The 16,881-nt window shown below is 35.6% G+C and overlaps 1 protein-coding gene across 1 annotated transcript; it reads left to right on the top strand.

Moving 5' to 3' along the window:
- Nucleotides 1-2,573: 2,573 nt before the first annotated feature.
- LOC108468571 (eukaryotic translation initiation factor 4G-like) lies at nucleotides 2,574-10,427 on the top strand. Its single transcript, XM_017769453.2, has 10 exons — nucleotides 2,574-2,896; nucleotides 2,997-3,237; nucleotides 3,385-3,518; nucleotides 3,623-3,772; nucleotides 3,956-4,023; nucleotides 4,112-4,168; nucleotides 4,390-5,814; nucleotides 5,901-8,923; nucleotides 9,564-9,758; nucleotides 9,888-10,427. The coding sequence occupies exons 2-10, from the start codon at nucleotides 3,062-3,064 to the stop codon at nucleotides 10,216-10,218; spliced, it is 5,559 nt and encodes a 1,852-aa protein (XP_017624942.1). The 5' UTR covers nucleotides 2,574-2,896; nucleotides 2,997-3,061; the 3' UTR covers nucleotides 10,219-10,427.
- Nucleotides 10,428-16,881: the final 6,454 nt, after the last annotated feature.

The raw sequence follows: 16,881 nt of genomic DNA, 5'->3' as shown, positions 1-16,881 counted from the left end.
AATGTCGTATCGAGGTCTCTGCGTTCAAGGTACCTACTAACCCCGATTGTACGCCAAAGTTGAAATTAAGGGCTGAAATCGAGGAATGCCTTCCCAAGAATGATTTTGGCATTCCTTGATGCGAGCTTTGTAACAATATCGTGAAACCATCGAACAATTGTGTGGTTGGACTTTTTACTTCTTGTTCCGAAAACAATTTAACTTGAGCTATTGTCGAACTCAGACCACCTTCCTCTACATCGACAAACTGAGCATATAGCTCAAATATAACATTTCTAGTTGAGCAATGCATATCAAACATCAACTCGGCATTCATGTCGCTTTTGAGCTCAAATGTATCGTCTCTAATAGGGTTCATTAACCTTAGATATCTATATTTCAAGCTTTAATTTCTCATCTGGCTTGAAATCAAGAGTTTCCTTCTAACTCTTGACAACAACTCGTTCAATTTGATGCTTTGATTGAAAGTCAATTCTGTAGATTGGACTGATACAAAACAACCCTAATTTTGGTGTCACAAATTTGACCGTCATAATAAATAACGACTCTAATTCGTCTACTTATCTTCAAAAAATAAAACCTGTTTCACATGTTTAATATAAAATTAAAACGAAAACATTATACAAAAATAAGTACTCATTAACCAAATTCAAACAACGACACCAAATTTACTTACTAAAACTAATTTATTTTATTGGGTCGATTTTTTTGAACTTCAGATTTTTAATATTAACAATATTATCCTTAACATGCAAATATTCTGCTCGAAATTTAACAATGAAAACTTCTCCATATCAATATTCATTTTATAGGAAACTCTACCACCGAATATGAAACATATTTCAAAACGTTGAAAAAGATTGGACATGACAAGTCAAAAAAATGTTTCTTTTAAGAAGCATTTTTCTGAAAAGTTTTTAAGATAATATTCTTGTTCTGCCACAAAAAAGATGGGACGTAAATCTGGTTTTCAGAAAACTTTATACTAGGATTATCGAGTTTTCAGAATACTTTATCCCGAAATTTTTGGGTTCTCAGAAAACTTTATTGCGAGATTTTTGGCTTTTCAGAATTCAAGCTAACTATTTTTTTTTTAAGTTTAATGTAGAAATCATTTGGGTGACATGGCAGTAGAGAGGGCGCTTTCCCCCTCTCTCCTCTTATTTCACTCGAAAATGCTTTCTGCTGGAACATTTTTGCCACATATCCCAAAATCAATCTATTTCCCTAAATTTCAAATGAAATGACTTAGAACCCTAATTTTTTTTTAAACATGCCTAATTTTTTGGAACTAAATTCCTAAAATAAAAATATGACTAAACTCTAAATTTTTAAAAAGTACGAGGACGTATGACATATTTTAACCTATTAAAAAATAGATCATTAATTATTTAGTCATTTGGTTGGATTGTTTTTTAAATTATTTATTTTTAACTAAAAAGTTAATATACCATTTGGTACTTGAGTTTTATTTGTCCCAAAATTGCACCTAGATTTGGTGCTAGTGTTCAATTTGGTACCAAACCAAATGATATCAATTGGCCCAATGAATGTTTGACATGCATGCTTTAGTAAAAAAGACATAGGTACTGGTTGAGGGTGTCGATTCATTCGGGAGAATTTTTTGAAGTATTTTCCATCGAGCAACTAGTCGAGTCTCCAACAATGCCAAGATATTGCTCGTGTCGCGGTTTTGTCTCCCTCATTCGTTGAGAGCCATGTATGGTTCATGTAGCTCAAATGGTACCATACTTGTAAGTATGTGGTTTATATCCCTTAGATTGGTGGTTTGAGTTACCTCACATGTAGGTGATTACAAAATCAATCACACACTATATTGATATCTCCTCCAAGTCTTGTAAGTCCTATCTCCACTAATCTAGCCGCTTTCCCTTATCAATCTTACTAGGCTTTCGATGGAGGAAGGAGACAAAACCCCAACCACGGGGACAATATTGACATTGTTGAGTGTCCAATCGACTGTCTTGTAGATGACACTTGGAAAGCTTCTCTCGAAGTAGTCAACCCCCTCAATAGTACTTAATTAGGGTAAAAAAACTCAAATATTAGGTTCAACATTAAACCAAACTAAAGTAATTCATTCAGGCAAAAAAAAAAAAATACTAAAAAAACTCAAATACAAAATTAAACATTTAAGCAAAGCTCAAATACCAAATAATATATATATTTTTTGGTAAAAAAAAGACAAAAATGAACTTTTACATTCAAATACTGCCTAGTCAAACCCTTTAGATAATTATGAATAAGATTTAAAACATAACCAGGTGGTTGTAAGAAACTGTTGAATCCTATCTCCTTATTAGAGGCCTATCTAGCTAATATATTTGTTGCTTTATTTCCTTCCTTCTAGACATGTTGTATCTTCGCTTCGCATTGATTTTATATCAAATAATTGACATTTCGAGCTATTGCAAAATGTAAAATCTCTAACATAAGATTCAATAACATATGAACAACCTCTAAACTATCAAAATAATCACCTTCCTTGCTCCCTTATTCTAAGCTTGTCATAATCCATCGTATGCTTCCCATAGCTCAGCTTCAACATAGCTAAGCTTCAACAGTTGAACAAATTTCAATCTATCGAACAAATCCTATGAGGAGTGACCAGTCTCCAACGTCCTTACACCATTCGTACGTTCCACCTTTGGCAACCTCCAACAAGGTTCCCTGCCATGTTTGATGAATATATTAGCCCTCATTTGTCATATATATATATATATTAGCCCTCAATTAAATTAAATATTAAATAATTAAATAAACAAGTTAAAATTTTTTTAAAATTTTTATTAAATAAACCGACATTCGCTATTCTAATTCTATCCTGCTTGTACTGCTGTGTTGTGTGTATCGCACACTCTTTTGAATATCAAAGGTACGCACTCTCTTCAGCCGATCGAACCCTAATTATTCAATTCTCATTGCATTCTTCTTATAATGTCGCATTTGGATTTTTTCAATCTGTTTGGATGCAGATATTGAAATTAAAAAAAAAAAGGGAAAAAAAGAGGGGAATTAGGAGGAGTCAAGGGTGGAATATATGTCCTTCAAGCAATCAAGGTCAGATAAAAGTGAGCAACAACAGTACAGAAAATTAGGGCGATCCGCCAGCTCTAATCAGCAGCAGCGGACCTCCTCAGGCGTTTACGGTGAGGGGGCTGGCGGTGGTCCCGCCCCTTCATCGTCTCTTTCTTCGTCTTCATCTTCCAGTCGAAGGTAACCAAAATTCTTCATCATGCTTTAGGCTTTCGACTTCTGCTTTGTTTTTTTTTCTTTGCGTTTAATTGCCAGTTAATTTAGGGTTTTCTATGAGATTTTGTGGATTGCTGATCGTTTTTCTGTTGGTTGATCCTGATATTATAGTTTTAAGAAGTCTAACAATGCACAAGGAGGGCAACCCAGGGTACATACTCCGGCTGTAAATTCTACTGAGTCTAGTAATGCTTCTGCTGCTCGTAATATACAAACTGGTGCACGTGTACAGCCCCAATTGCAAGGTATGATTCAAAATTCCTAAGCTTGTTTCCGATTTTAGATTCATAATTGAATAAATTAGGATCATCTTGATGTTATTCACATTCATGTTCATTTTTGTTGATAGGAGCATCCAATATGCTGGTTGCAAGTGGTGTTGCCAAGCCGGTTGGATCATCTGCCAATCAGAGAAGCACCCAAGCTGTTCCGAAGGCTCCAACTTCTCTATCTGCCTCCTTGAGTTCTGACAGTAGTTTTTCCACACACCCCACAAAGGGTATGTTTGTTTTCTGTTTGGTGTTCTAAGTATATAAGATCAAACTACCTCGATTACATGAAAACTTGGGGATCTTCAACTTACGTAGTATTTTGGCTGTTCGCTTGCCATGATATCATTTCTAGCTTTAAGCTGATGTAACTAATTATATGCTTTTAACTGTTTCTTATGGATTAACTCCAGGAGATGCATCCCAAGCATTCTCTTTACAGTTTGGGTCCATAAGTCCTGGTTCAATGAATGGAATGCAGGTATCTAACTATTCATGTTGGTGTTCCATCTATTTTCCATTTGAAGCCTTGTTTCTAATAGCAGGTCTTGTGTTCTCATCTGTATTAGATTCCAGCACAAACTAGCTCAGCACCCCCAAATTTGGATGAGCAGAAACGCGATCAGGTTTGTCTCTTTCCATAAAAAAGATGCAGCTTAGTTTTCAAGAACCATGAAATGTTACACTGCAGAATACTCTGTAGAAACCAAGTATAATATGAATACAAGATATTTGGGGCCATCACATTTGTTGGTCTACCATGTTCATGATCTGATGCTTTTTAACTGATATAGTTTTGGAGTCTTAGGAATTCACTTATATATTTAAATGGCATTTTTACCTGCAGGCATGCCATGGTTCTTCTGTTAAATCTGTGTCAAATTTGCCCACTACTGTTCCTTGGCAGCAGCTACCAAGAAAAGATTCAGTTGCAACTGGCCAATCTAATTCTGGGGAGGCTCACTCCATGCCCATGGTCAAAAAAGATGTACAAGCCTCCGCAGGACCCCCTGCGAACCAGACACAGAAGTCATCTCATCTTAATATTCCCATGGCCTCAATGCAAATGCCATTTCATCACCAACCTCAGGTTCCCATGCAATTTGGTGTGAGTAATCCACAGATTCAATCTCAGTCTCTGAGTGTAAGTGCTACTTCAATCCAGATGCCAGTGCGTATGCCAATCCCAGTGGAAAATGACCCTCAGGTGATGCAGCAGCAACTTTTAGTCCCAGGTCTTTCGCCTTACCCATTGCCACTTCAGGGAATGATGCATCAGGGTCAGGGCTTGAGTTTCACGCCACCTTTGGGTGGTCAGCTTGCACCCCAATTGGGCAACTTGGGAATGGGCATTGCCCCTCAGTATCCTCAACAGCAAGGAGGGAAATTCAGTGTTCCTCGAAAAACTACTGTCAAGATTACACACCCTGAGACTCGCGAAGAATTAAGGCTTAATGAACGAACAGATACATATTTAGACAGTGGGTCATCAGGTCCAAGGTCTCATCCTATTGTGCCTTCTCAATTCCAACCAGTTCCATCATTTGCTCCTCATTCAATCAACTATTATTCCGATCCTTACAATACCAATTCCATCTTTTATCCACCACCAAATACTCTGCAACTGTCTAGTAGCCAGATAGCAGTAGCACCAAATGCCCAAGGGCTGAGATTTAATTATCCTGTTGGCCAGAGTCATCAAAACATTTCTTATATGAACTCAGCAGCTGCCCATGGTTCACTTCCAGTTAATAAATCTGTAAATCTTAAACATGGTACTTTAGAATCACCAAGTGTGGAACTGGCATGTGATGTTCACGATGTAGCATCCTCTGCTTCATCAGGCATAACACTGGTTACAGTCAAGCCAGCAATTGTTTCTGCTGGAGAAAAGGTGATAGATTCATCTTTATCAATTAATTTGCCCGCTGTTGAAAAGGTTGGATTACTAAAACCTTCAGTACCATCTAGTGACGGTAGCTTATCTCAGGCTCAAAGAGATTTGGATACTTGTCAAGAGAGCTCTGTACAGCAGCCAAAATGTGAAAGTGAATCATTAGCATCCAATTCATTGCCAGCTACAGCAACAAAAAGAGTTCAAGCAACTAACTTGGATGAGTTCGTATCTTCTGCTCCAGCTGCTATGTCTGAGGAGTCAGGCCGGGTTGTTGTCGGTAATGACAGCGGGAGGGACAGTTTGACCTATTCTAACTCTGTAAAAGATTATCAGAAGAAGCCGGGTAAGGAAGGACATATTCAGCCACCAAATCAGGTATTTTCATTCTCTTTATTTGTTGTTGCACGTGTAATTTTTTTTTTTGCATCTATTTATATGTTTTTTTACACATTGTTTGACAGTCCATGTCAACATCCTACTCGGCTTCCCACACTGCAGAACACAGTATTTCCTCCGACAGTGCAGTCTCTGACACTATAAGGGCCAAAACAGCTTTAACATCATCATCAGCTGCTTATGTTTTGCCACAACCTACCAAGAAGTTATCAATTAATGGTTCTTCAACTTCTTCTATAGATCTGAGGACAGACAGGAAGAGAGACGGCTTAACCTTTGATTCATCTGAAGTTTCTGGTACTGGCAGTAATGTTGATTGCTTGGACGTGGTTCAGCATGCTAATATAGATGGTTCTTCCAAGCTTGATGAGCAACTGAAACCTGAAATTAATAGAATTAAGGATCCCTTGAAATCTATGGAGCTTGAATCCGATCAGAATTCTGCTTTGGAGGTATCAACTACCAGTTATATTGTTCCTACCTTTGTTACTGCACGTCCAATGCTTGATGAAGACGTTGGGGCTAGCATTGAAAATAAGAGAGTCTCTGATAGTATGGATTTTTCTTCCTCTAAAGTATCCAAATCTACAGATCTTGAAAGTTCACATGTTGTAATCACCTTTGGTTCCAATGCATCTGCAAAAGCCGTCGATAGCAATGAGGTCACTGTTACTAAATCTGGTGCATCTGACCAGCAGTCTACTCTGGTCACAACTACTGGTCTCTTCGATTCATCATCAAAATATGAAGGAGGTGGTGTTCCTGTACCTAGTTCAAAGGACAAACCTGCACCAGATCTCAGTAGGACAAAGAGTACTTCAGTTAGATGGAGGAAAAAAAGACAAGAATTTCTTGAGAAGGCTGATGCTGCCGGGACAACTTCTGATCGCTACATAGCTTTTAAAATTCCCGAGGAAAAGAAAGAGACAGTCGTACCTTCAGCAAGTGCAGAGAGCAATTGCACTGGGGTTGATTTGAAGCTGGTATCTCATGAGTCCCCTCAGGTGGATTCTACAGGAAGTGAGAAACTTGCACAGGATAAGGCTCAACTTGATGATTGGGAAGATGCTGCTGACAGCTGTGCACCAAAATTAGAAACTTCTAATAATGGCGAGAAGGCTCATGAAGGGTTAATAAATATCGAGAAAGATGGAAGTGGGAATATATCAAAGAAGTATTCCAGAGATTTCCTTCTTAAGTTTGCCGAGCAGTGTACTGATCTTCCACAAGGTTTTGAGATTGCTTCAGATATTGCGCCCTTGATGACTCCCAATGTCAATGGCTCGCACCTTGTTGATCGTGATTCATATCCTAGTCCTAGAAGAAAAATGGATAGGCAATCTAGTGGATCTCGATTAGATCGACGTGGTAGTGGAATGGTTGATAACGAGAGATGTGTGAAACTATCTGGTTCTTTTAGGTCAGGAAGGGATATGCGTCTTGATCCTAGTTATGGTGCTGCTGCAAGTTTTCAGCCTGCCCAGGGAGGTAACTTTGGCATTGTAAGGCACCCACGAGCTCAAACATCGCTGCCATTTGTTGGAGGGATCCTTGCTGGACCAATGCACCCTATGGGTCTGCAAGGAGGGATGCCAAGAAATAGTCCTGATACTGACAGGTGGCAGCCTGTTGCTAACTATTCGCAGAAGGGGTTGATTTCTTCACCACAAACACCATTACAGATGATGCACAGAGCTGCAAGAAAGTATGAAATGGGTAAAGTTACTGATGAGGAAACCTTAAAGCAAAGGCAACTAAAAGCCATTTTGAACAAACTAACTCCCCAAAACTTTGAGAAACTCTTTGAGCAAGTAAAAGCAGTGAACATTGACAATGCAGTTACACTCACAGGTGTCATCTCACAAATCTTTGACAAAGCTTTGATGGAGCCTACTTTCTGTGAAATGTATGCGAACTTCTGTTATCATCTGGCAGGAGAGTTGCCTGATTTTAGTGAAGGCAATGAAAAGATTACTTTCAAGAGATTGCTGCTGAACAAGTGCCAGGAGGAATTTGAAAGAGGGGAGAGAGAGCAAGAAGAAGCAAATAAAGTTGAGGAAGTGGGTGAGGCTAAACGGTCTGAGGAGGAAAGAGAGGAGAAGAGAATCAAGGCACGGAGACGAATGTTGGGTAACATCAGACTTATTGGAGAGGTGTACAAGAAGAAAATGTTAACTGAGAAAATCATGCATGAATGCATCAAGAAATTACTTGGTGAATATGAGAATCCTGATGAAGAAGATATTGAGGCTTTGTGCAAATTAATGAGTACGATTGGAGAAATGATAGACCATCCCAAAGCAAAGGTGTCTATGGATGCCTATTTTGAGAGGATGGCTAAGTTGTCAAACAATGTGAAATTATCTTCTAGGGTTAGGTTCATGTTGAAAGATGCTATTGATCTGAGAAAGAATAAGTGGCAGCAGAGGAGGAAAGTTGACGGGCCTAAAAAGATTGAAGAAGTGCACAGAGATGTCGCTCAAGAGCGACAAGCACAAGCCAGTAGGCTTGCTCATGGTCCGGGCATCAATCCTGCTGCAAGAAGGGCACCCTCGGATTTTGGCCCACGAGCATCTGTGTTATCTTCTCCTGGTCCTCAGGTAGGTAGTTTCCGTGGGTCACCAACTCAGCTCCGTGGTTTTGGGGCTCAGGATGCTCGCATGGATGACAGGCTGCGTATTGAGACTAGGAATTTGTTAGTTCCCTTGCCTCAAAGACCAGTCGGTGATGATTCTATTGCTTTGGGCCATCAGCGTGGCCTAGCTAGAGGGATGGATTTTAGAGGACCGCCAGCAATGCCAAGTACTCCCTTAGCTGATGTTTCTCCTATTTCTGGAGATTCAAGAAGATTGGCTGCTGGTTTGAATGGTTTTAGTTCTCTACCAGAGCGGGCTAATTATGGTTCTAGAGAGGAATTCATGCCAAGAGATATGAGAGAGAGATTTGCAGCGCCAGCTGCTTATGACCAGTTGAGTTCCCAGGAACCTGGCATGAGTTTCAGTAATAGGGATTTGAGGAACCCAAATAGACCTCTTGCAGCATCTCCTGCACGAGGCCAAACATCAGGCTTCGCTCAAAATACTCCTTAAATGTATGTAAATGCAAATACATTCATTTGCATTTATGGACTATACATTTTAGTCAGGCAGAAACTTGAAATATAAAACTGCTCCTAAAATGTGTTTGGCTTTAGGATCTTTAATATCAAATATGCTGGTAGTTAATCTAATGATGTGACTACAACTAAATTGTTCCAATGCAGTCTTGTCACTTATTTAGAAGCAAAATTTTCAAGAGTTTTAGTTGTTTGTAAAACTCAAAGGACATTGAGTTTTGAAAGTTGTTTTACTGAAAATATGTGGCTAATTACATGATTTTAATATTGATACTGATGCCTTGATTTAAATGCGTACTGCAGTTGATGATGGTGAACTTGAAAAGTTATAGTAAGTTATCTAATTTCTGGAACTTAATAGGATTTTGATTTAAATTGAGTCTTTAAAAAAAAATAAAAAATCAAAGTATGTTGGTTATATCTTCCATGATTTTGATACTGATTCTGATGGCCCGATTTAAGCTAAGTAGTGCAGTCGTTGATGGTAAACTTAAGAATTTTAGTACATATTTCATGTTTATACTGCTGCCCTCCTTTTTTTATTCAGCCTTTGATGTTAATATCAGGTTGCTTTTATCAAGTACTGAGCACTTTTCTCTTTTAATTCTTTCAGTGCTAGGGATGAGAAAGAAGTTGCTTTGTGCATCAAAGATTTGAACTCTCAGAGCTTCCATCCGACAATGATTGCTCTTTGGGTAACAGACTCTTTCGAGAGGAAAGATATGGAACGGCATCTTTTGGCAAAGCTACTTGTCAATCTGGCAAGGTCCCATGATGGTGTGTTGAGCCAAGATCAACTTGTTAAAGGGTATGAGAATTATTTAACAATATGTACCTAGGGAGAATGAAGTATCCATTTAACGTAGATATCTATTGATTGGTTATAACCTTCAGAGGTCATTATTTTATGAGTTTTTTTTTTTTTTTGTCCATTTAGGTTTGAATCTGTTCTCAGCACATTGGAGGATGTAGTGAATGATGCTCCGAAAGCTGCTGAATTTCTTGGTCATATCCTTGCCAAAATCATAGTAGAAAATGTGGTTACCCTGAGTGAGATTGGACGTTTAATATATGATGGGGGAGAGGAGCCAGGGCGTCTACTAGAAACAGGGCTGGCTGCTGATGTTCTTGGAAGCACCTTGGGGGTAATTAACACAGAGAAAGGAGAAACTGTCTTGAATGAAATTCGAGCAAGTTCGTGTCTGCGATTGGAGGACTTTCGACCTCCACATTCTAACAAATCAAGCATTTTAGAAAAGTTTATTTAATTGTTTAGTATAGATTAGTGACTGATGCCCCTCTGTATTTTGTTACTAGAAAGAAATTCATGTCTAGCGCTTTAGTCTAGTCGCAAAAAAATTCTTTTTATGTGCGTGGCTGGGGTTTTACATATGGGATTCTTCTTCTCCATATTTTTTACATTAATTATACTTCTTGAAAATATTTCACTGTAATTAAGAAAGATCAGAATTTAGCATCCAGAGTTGCCATTCTCTTTCTCTGCCTCAACTTACTTTTTTGATATTTGAGATTGTCAGGTTTGATCTTTTAACACAGGAATTCGATCTTTGATTACGACAACTAAGAGTTCAGCATTTTAAAAACAACCTAAGACAGAATTGAGCATCCTGGTTGTCAGGTTTGATCTCTGATCATTCAAACTTGAATTTTTATTAGGATTGCTATCTGATGCAGAACTTGATTTTTTACTACAAGAACCAAGAGTTCATCCAACAAAGGAAAAGAAACGAACTGGTATTCTCTTCTCTTCAGCAACTTATTTTATATTTGAGGTCTGTCAGATTTGATCTTTGATCACTAAAATTGATATCTTTAGATTATTGAAACTAAGAATTCAGCTATCTAAAACCACATCACAACTGTTAGGGTTTGCCTAATCATATGTACAAATCATGTCCAGAGTTTTTTATTACATGACATCGGAGTGCTAAAATGATACCTACGAAGTGTACAGGTTAAGCAAGTATCTGTTGCATATGACTGTTGCCTGCAGCCGAAGCAGCAAATTAACATTTACTCAACTCTGACAAACTAGTATAAAAAAAAAAAAAAAATTTAAGACATGTATGCATGATTGTCTTCATTGAAAAACCAATTTAGTTCCCCTAGAGCATTGACATGATGTGGTTTCACCACCTGCTCATCAGCACTTATGTTACATGATCTAGCTCATCTTTACAAAACTGTACTCAAAGATCAGATGGGAACTAGAAAAATGGTTCCATCTGCATCATCATGTATTATGAACACATGCTTTTATACTCTATCCATCTTTCATGTCAGGCATGGAACTGCAGACATGTAAATTACAGCTTCTCCATGAGAGATCAAGGCATGTATGAAGACGACAGTATAAAACATAAAGCTATTTGAAAAGAGTCAAATGAGCCAACCATAATCCTCGTGTTGCTATCTCATGTATTTTCAATGGGAATGTTGTCATTACTGTTATTATGATGCATTTGCTTTGGACTGCTTTAATTGGCATTACTTTTGCTGCATTGGCTGCTCCATTAGCCGCAACTGCTACCTTGTTCACCCTCTCATCTACCTTTGTCACACATATGCTTTCTCCGCTGCCTGTCGAGTCATGCGTTCAGGTATTACACTGCTTCAATCTTGTTAATGTGACAGAAAAATGATGAAAACTGTATGGGACTTGAACCGTAGTGTTTTGTTGCAGAGCATTATTCTTAAGCACATAAAAGCATGAAAATTTTTTGCCGTTGCCGTTGCCGTTGCCGTTGCCGTTGCCATTGCCATTGCCAATGCATATATCTTCTACACATTTTGCATGATATCATATGGTCGTAGAACTTGGTCTCATGAATTGTTAAAACGGGTAATCAATATGTAACTCTTAGAGTTCACCTGTATTTTACATCATCAGTGAAAGGCTGAGGCCACTATAAAATGGAACCATCTAAATTAATGATAGGCAAAGTAGAACAAATAATTACCACCTAAATCACTAAATATCTTTTCATTGATATTTAAACAAGATGTTCAAATTCTTTTTTCATGTATTTAAGTGAAAGATATGTTTGCAATATGTAGATAAATGAAACTCAAGTCTAGTCAACCTGCACTGCATTTAGTACTACAAGGATATAACACTCCAAAGTTCAATAAAAATTGAATGTATCCATATCAAATACATATTTTTATTTAACAAATTGCAATTGAGTACTCATGATTGTCATCCATCCTCTCCCCGCCAAAAAAAATTGCACTCGTGAAAACTTTTCCTTGGTAAAAATCTCCTTTGTTACAAGCTTCAACTCAACGCCCCGAATTCCCTCTCTTTTTGGGTTTTTGTAGACGCTAAAGAGAGTGAGAATTCAGATATTTGCAAATATCTGACTTGTATATATTCAGATAAAAGTTTGAATATTTTAATTACTATATGTAGTAGATTTAAAAAGATGATATATTCAAAATTCGAATGTATCTATTATCCAAATCAGTTTTACTTTTAAGAGTAATGTATTATAGATTCAAATATTTGAATCCATTATTTGCTTTACTTTTTTTTTTTTTTGCATTTACTAAAAACAGTATTTAATGGATTTGGATACTTAAAAGATGATTTTATTTGAGTTCATATTCAAATAATAATACTTGGATTTAATACAAATAACATACTATTTGGCACTATGGTGTATTGTTGGTACATTTTGATTACTATAGTAAACTTCTATCCGACATTTGTTAAAGGATTTTAATGGGTTACATGGTGTGTTTAAGTTCATACATTTACTTGCATATTTGTTTTCTGACATCTTTTTGCAAGTTAAACTTGTTGGTATGCTTTCAAATATGTTTGGAGATACTTGAAGTTAGGTTTGCATAACTTGAAATGTTTTTTTTTCATTTTTGTATTTCAAGATTTCAAATATGTTTTTTGAAGTTAGGTTGAGCATGTTTCAGGATAGGATGAACAAAATTGTGCCCAAGATTGATTTCTAGATGCAAGTCTCGAATCATGCTAAAGTCTCAAGACATACAAGTAAGAAACCTAAATTTTGAAAACATAGGAAACTTGTCTCATTGTGTTTTGATATTTTGGCCCAAGAATCATAATTTGGCTCTCAGTTCTTGTATCTTGGGTTTTCAAACATCGTTTTAGGGCCCTTTGATTTCAATTTTCATTTATAACGATACATTAATGCCTAAAATGATTTTTGTTTGAATCTAAATTTGTTTTTAAGTGTATTGTTTGATTGTTTGAATTGCTTCAGCAACAATTGCGGTGCTCTATATTAGGTCGTGTAGGGTGTCACAAATCATGTTTTTAAGAATTATGTTTTATTGAAATCATAATATGGTAAAACATCAAAAGTCTGATGATTATTATTGTTACATCTATAACATAAATATAAATATAAATATAAACAAAATAATCTACGCAGCTAGGGACATTATTGCCACTCATTTTTTTCTTTAAAAACAATGGAGATTTGAAGGAGTAGATGCCAGTAAATCAAATACTCAAGTCTTTAAGTTAAAATATTAAAAAAAAAAAAAAAAAAGGTCTTAAGTTAAAAGAATGGGTGATCTTACTTTTTCTTACTGTTATGGCTAATATAAGCAGCATTATTGCAAGGAGGAAAGTGCGTTGAAACATGAATGAATGTTGGAGTAAAACTTGGCAATTACATACCAATTCCTGGTTCCAAATAACTTGCAATGAAACCTACAAGGTGAGAAGGCCGATAAAAGTAATGTGGTAGTTTTTATATTTGAAGTTGGATTGTATTTTGTCACCTCTATTAAAAAAGAAGAAGGTAAATTAGTCTTTATATGTTAGATTAAAGAGTAAATTGATCTTTTTGTTAAAAGTTTTATCCATTTTTACAATTTAAAATTAGTCTCTGTATTTTAACATGAGATACACGTGACACATTACAAGTCACTATTTAGTTATTTTTTCAGTTATGTCAGTTTTCAATAGTAAAAATAAATAAACTTTAATAGAAAAGACCAATTTACTGTTAGCTCTAATATATAATGACTAATTTACTTATTTTTTTAATAGAATGGGCAAAATACAATCTGATATTTAATACAAAGAACTTCAAAATATTTTTATTGAGAAAATTCATATATATTTTAATTACATCAATCTAGAGTTACTTGATTTACTTACACCACAAGGTACAATAATTTATCACTTAGTGATTACTTGACAATTATGTTGTAATAATAAACCTACGTTTCATAAGTATTTCTCTCTAGCTTTAATTTTCTTTTCTTCTATTGCAAGTTACTCTGAATCATTCATTCATGTAGCAGTCGTCTATTTGAGATGAGCGAGAGACATTAACATTCTCATATGTTTTTGTAAGAACTAATCAATAATAGTAATATTTAAACACACATACTTACATATATCTATGCAGATTTTACTTACAAGAAAATCTGAAATATTTGCACGCCGTCATGGAAGGATAACTTTTTTTTTTCGGGAGTATTCGTTTTGTACTAAATATTATTTTTTCTACCAAAAAAAGGTTGAAATTTTATTCCTAGTATCCTATTCCTACCCAATTTAATGTAAGGGGTAAATCTTAATTCTAATTAACTCTTAATTAATATTATTACAAATAATATTTTTGATAATTGAGGAAGGAGAATAGGGTTGTTTAAGATCGAAAATAAACTCTCATGCCTACAACATAATACTTTTGACATTGGGCCAAAAGATTATTAGAACAAATAATATTTAAATAAAATAAAATATTCCTGAAATTTTTAAAAGCATTGTAAGTAAATCTTTTATATGACTCCAAAATTTTAAAAAGCATTGTAAGTAAATCTTTTATATGACTCCATATTTTCATTTATTTTCTATTTTTTGTTGCTTTTTATTCTTTTAAAAGTTATATAATCGAAGAAATTGGAGGTTGTATGTAATACCTCCTACCCGTATTCATTGTCGGAATAGGGTACGAGGTATTACCGGAGTTTACGATTTTTTTTTATATTCAATATAGCCTCTTTATAAATATCTAACCTTCCTTGCAATATTAAATCGAGACCAATCCACATCAACCAAACCAATTCAACATATTTTCAAGATAAATTCATGCATATTTATAAGATAACGTCATCATATACTCAAAATCAAGTTTGTTAACCATACTAATGGCTAACTTTACATTCATTTCACGTTAACATTTACTTTATCAGCTTATACATGCCATTGATTTCCAAAATAAAGTTTCTTTATATACCGAAATCCTGAGGTTGATAGTGTGATGTGTCTCCGACCAAATCCGACCTCCGAGCTCTTAACACTACAAAACAGGGGAAAATGGAACAGGGTAAGCACTTTGTGCATAGTAAGCTCATGTAACAAGAATTATACTTACCTAATATTTTCAATACAATACAATAAACATTCCTATATCGATTCAATGCATTATTACCCTAACATGCACAAACTCAACATTCAAGTTAGTACAATAATTTCCATGTACCAATAATATATTTCATGGTTGATGAGCTCATTAATACCATGATTTCCATTCCCCTGTTATTTTTCCATATTTGTCCCGTTGAATTTCTTTGAATTTCGATGGATTTTTCAGAGGTACACTTTTAGTGTACAATTTTCGGGTCCGTCAATTCGTATACATGTGCACACATTTCCATTTCAGAGAGCACACTCCCGCGAACCTCATCCTTACAGCTGGATTACCAGTCCAGTCTAAATCCCCTGTAATATAAACTCATAGAGTATTGTCGGGATTACCAGTCCAGGCTAAATCCCCTACAATGACAATTACTCTAATGAGCTTGGATCTGAATTATCAGTCCAGGCTAAATTCAGACCCTAATTCGGATTACCCGTTCGGGCTAAATCCATTTTCCACATATTCTTCGGGAGGGCTATATCAGGATAGGATCACCCGTCCGGGCTAGATCCTTTTTACCGTCAATTCCTTCTCAGAGATCCATCGAATTTTCCTTCCATCCAACAGGGATTTCTTCCCCTTTTTATCAAATATATCAATGTTTCATCAATTTTTATACAATGAACATTTAAATCATATTCACATAAATAACATACATTTCAAGCATTTAAGAATATAATTCAAGTTACACGAACTTACCTTGATACTTGTTCGTGTACAAAAATCTACTAATCCTGAACTTTTTCCTTTCCTCGATCTAGCTTCGTATTTGAATCTTCTGGATCTAAATAAATAAATTTAATTATCAATTTAATACATTTCATGTTCATATGCAACAATTTCTATAATTTCATTATTATTATTTATAGTTTATTCAAAGCTGTCTATTTGAGTCATAGTCACTAAATAATTTATAACTCGAGCTAAAGAACTCCAAATTAAGATCCGTTAATTTTTTCTGAAACTAGACTCATATATATTTTTACCATAAAATTTTCAGATTTTTTAGTTTAGCCAATAAGTACAGTTTATTCTTTAAAGTCACCCCTGTTCTGCTGTCTGATAGTTCTGACCCTTCTTCACTAAAAATTAATTATCTCTTCATACAAAATTCGGATGATGTTACCGTTTGTTTTTATTAAAAATAGACTCATTCAGGATTCTAGGAATATAAATTTAAGCCCCTAATTCTTTTTATTCAATTTTTTATGACTTTTCAAATTCATAACAGGGGAACTCGAATTCATTCTGACCTTGTCTCACAAAATTCATTATATCTCATGATTTAAAGATCCATTGCTTACACCGTTTCTTCTATGAGAAACTAGACTCAATAAGATTTAATTTCATATTTTTTTCATCCTCTAATTCGATTCCTACAATTTATGGTGATTTTTCAAAGTTAGTCTGCTGCTGCTGTCCAATATTGTTTTAGTGCAAGCTGTTTATTACCATTTTTCCCCTAAGCTTTTAATAAATAACAATTTCGTC

Source organism: Gossypium arboreum, chromosome 8, assembly GCF_025698485.1.
Source record: "Gossypium arboreum isolate Shixiya-1 chromosome 8, ASM2569848v2, whole genome shotgun sequence".
Taxonomy (NCBI): Eukaryota; Viridiplantae; Streptophyta; class Magnoliopsida; order Malvales; family Malvaceae; genus Gossypium; species Gossypium arboreum.
Note: the sequence above shows the minus strand (reverse complement) of the source record. Positions and strands in the feature narration are given on the sequence as shown.

Bases quoted from the DNA above. Each gene is read 5' to 3' on its own strand.
- LOC108468571 (XM_017769453.2), top strand. From the start codon at position 3,062: ATGTCCTTCAAGCAATCAAGGTCAGATAAAAGTGAGCAACAACAGTAC. The intron at 3,519-3,622 runs GTATGATTCAAA...TTTTGTTGATAG, and splicing joins TGTACAGCCCCAATTGCAAG to GAGCATCCAATATGCTGGTT. The intron at 9,759-9,887 runs GTATGAGAATTA...TTGTCCATTTAG, and splicing joins CAAGATCAACTTGTTAAAGG to GTTTGAATCTGTTCTCAGCA.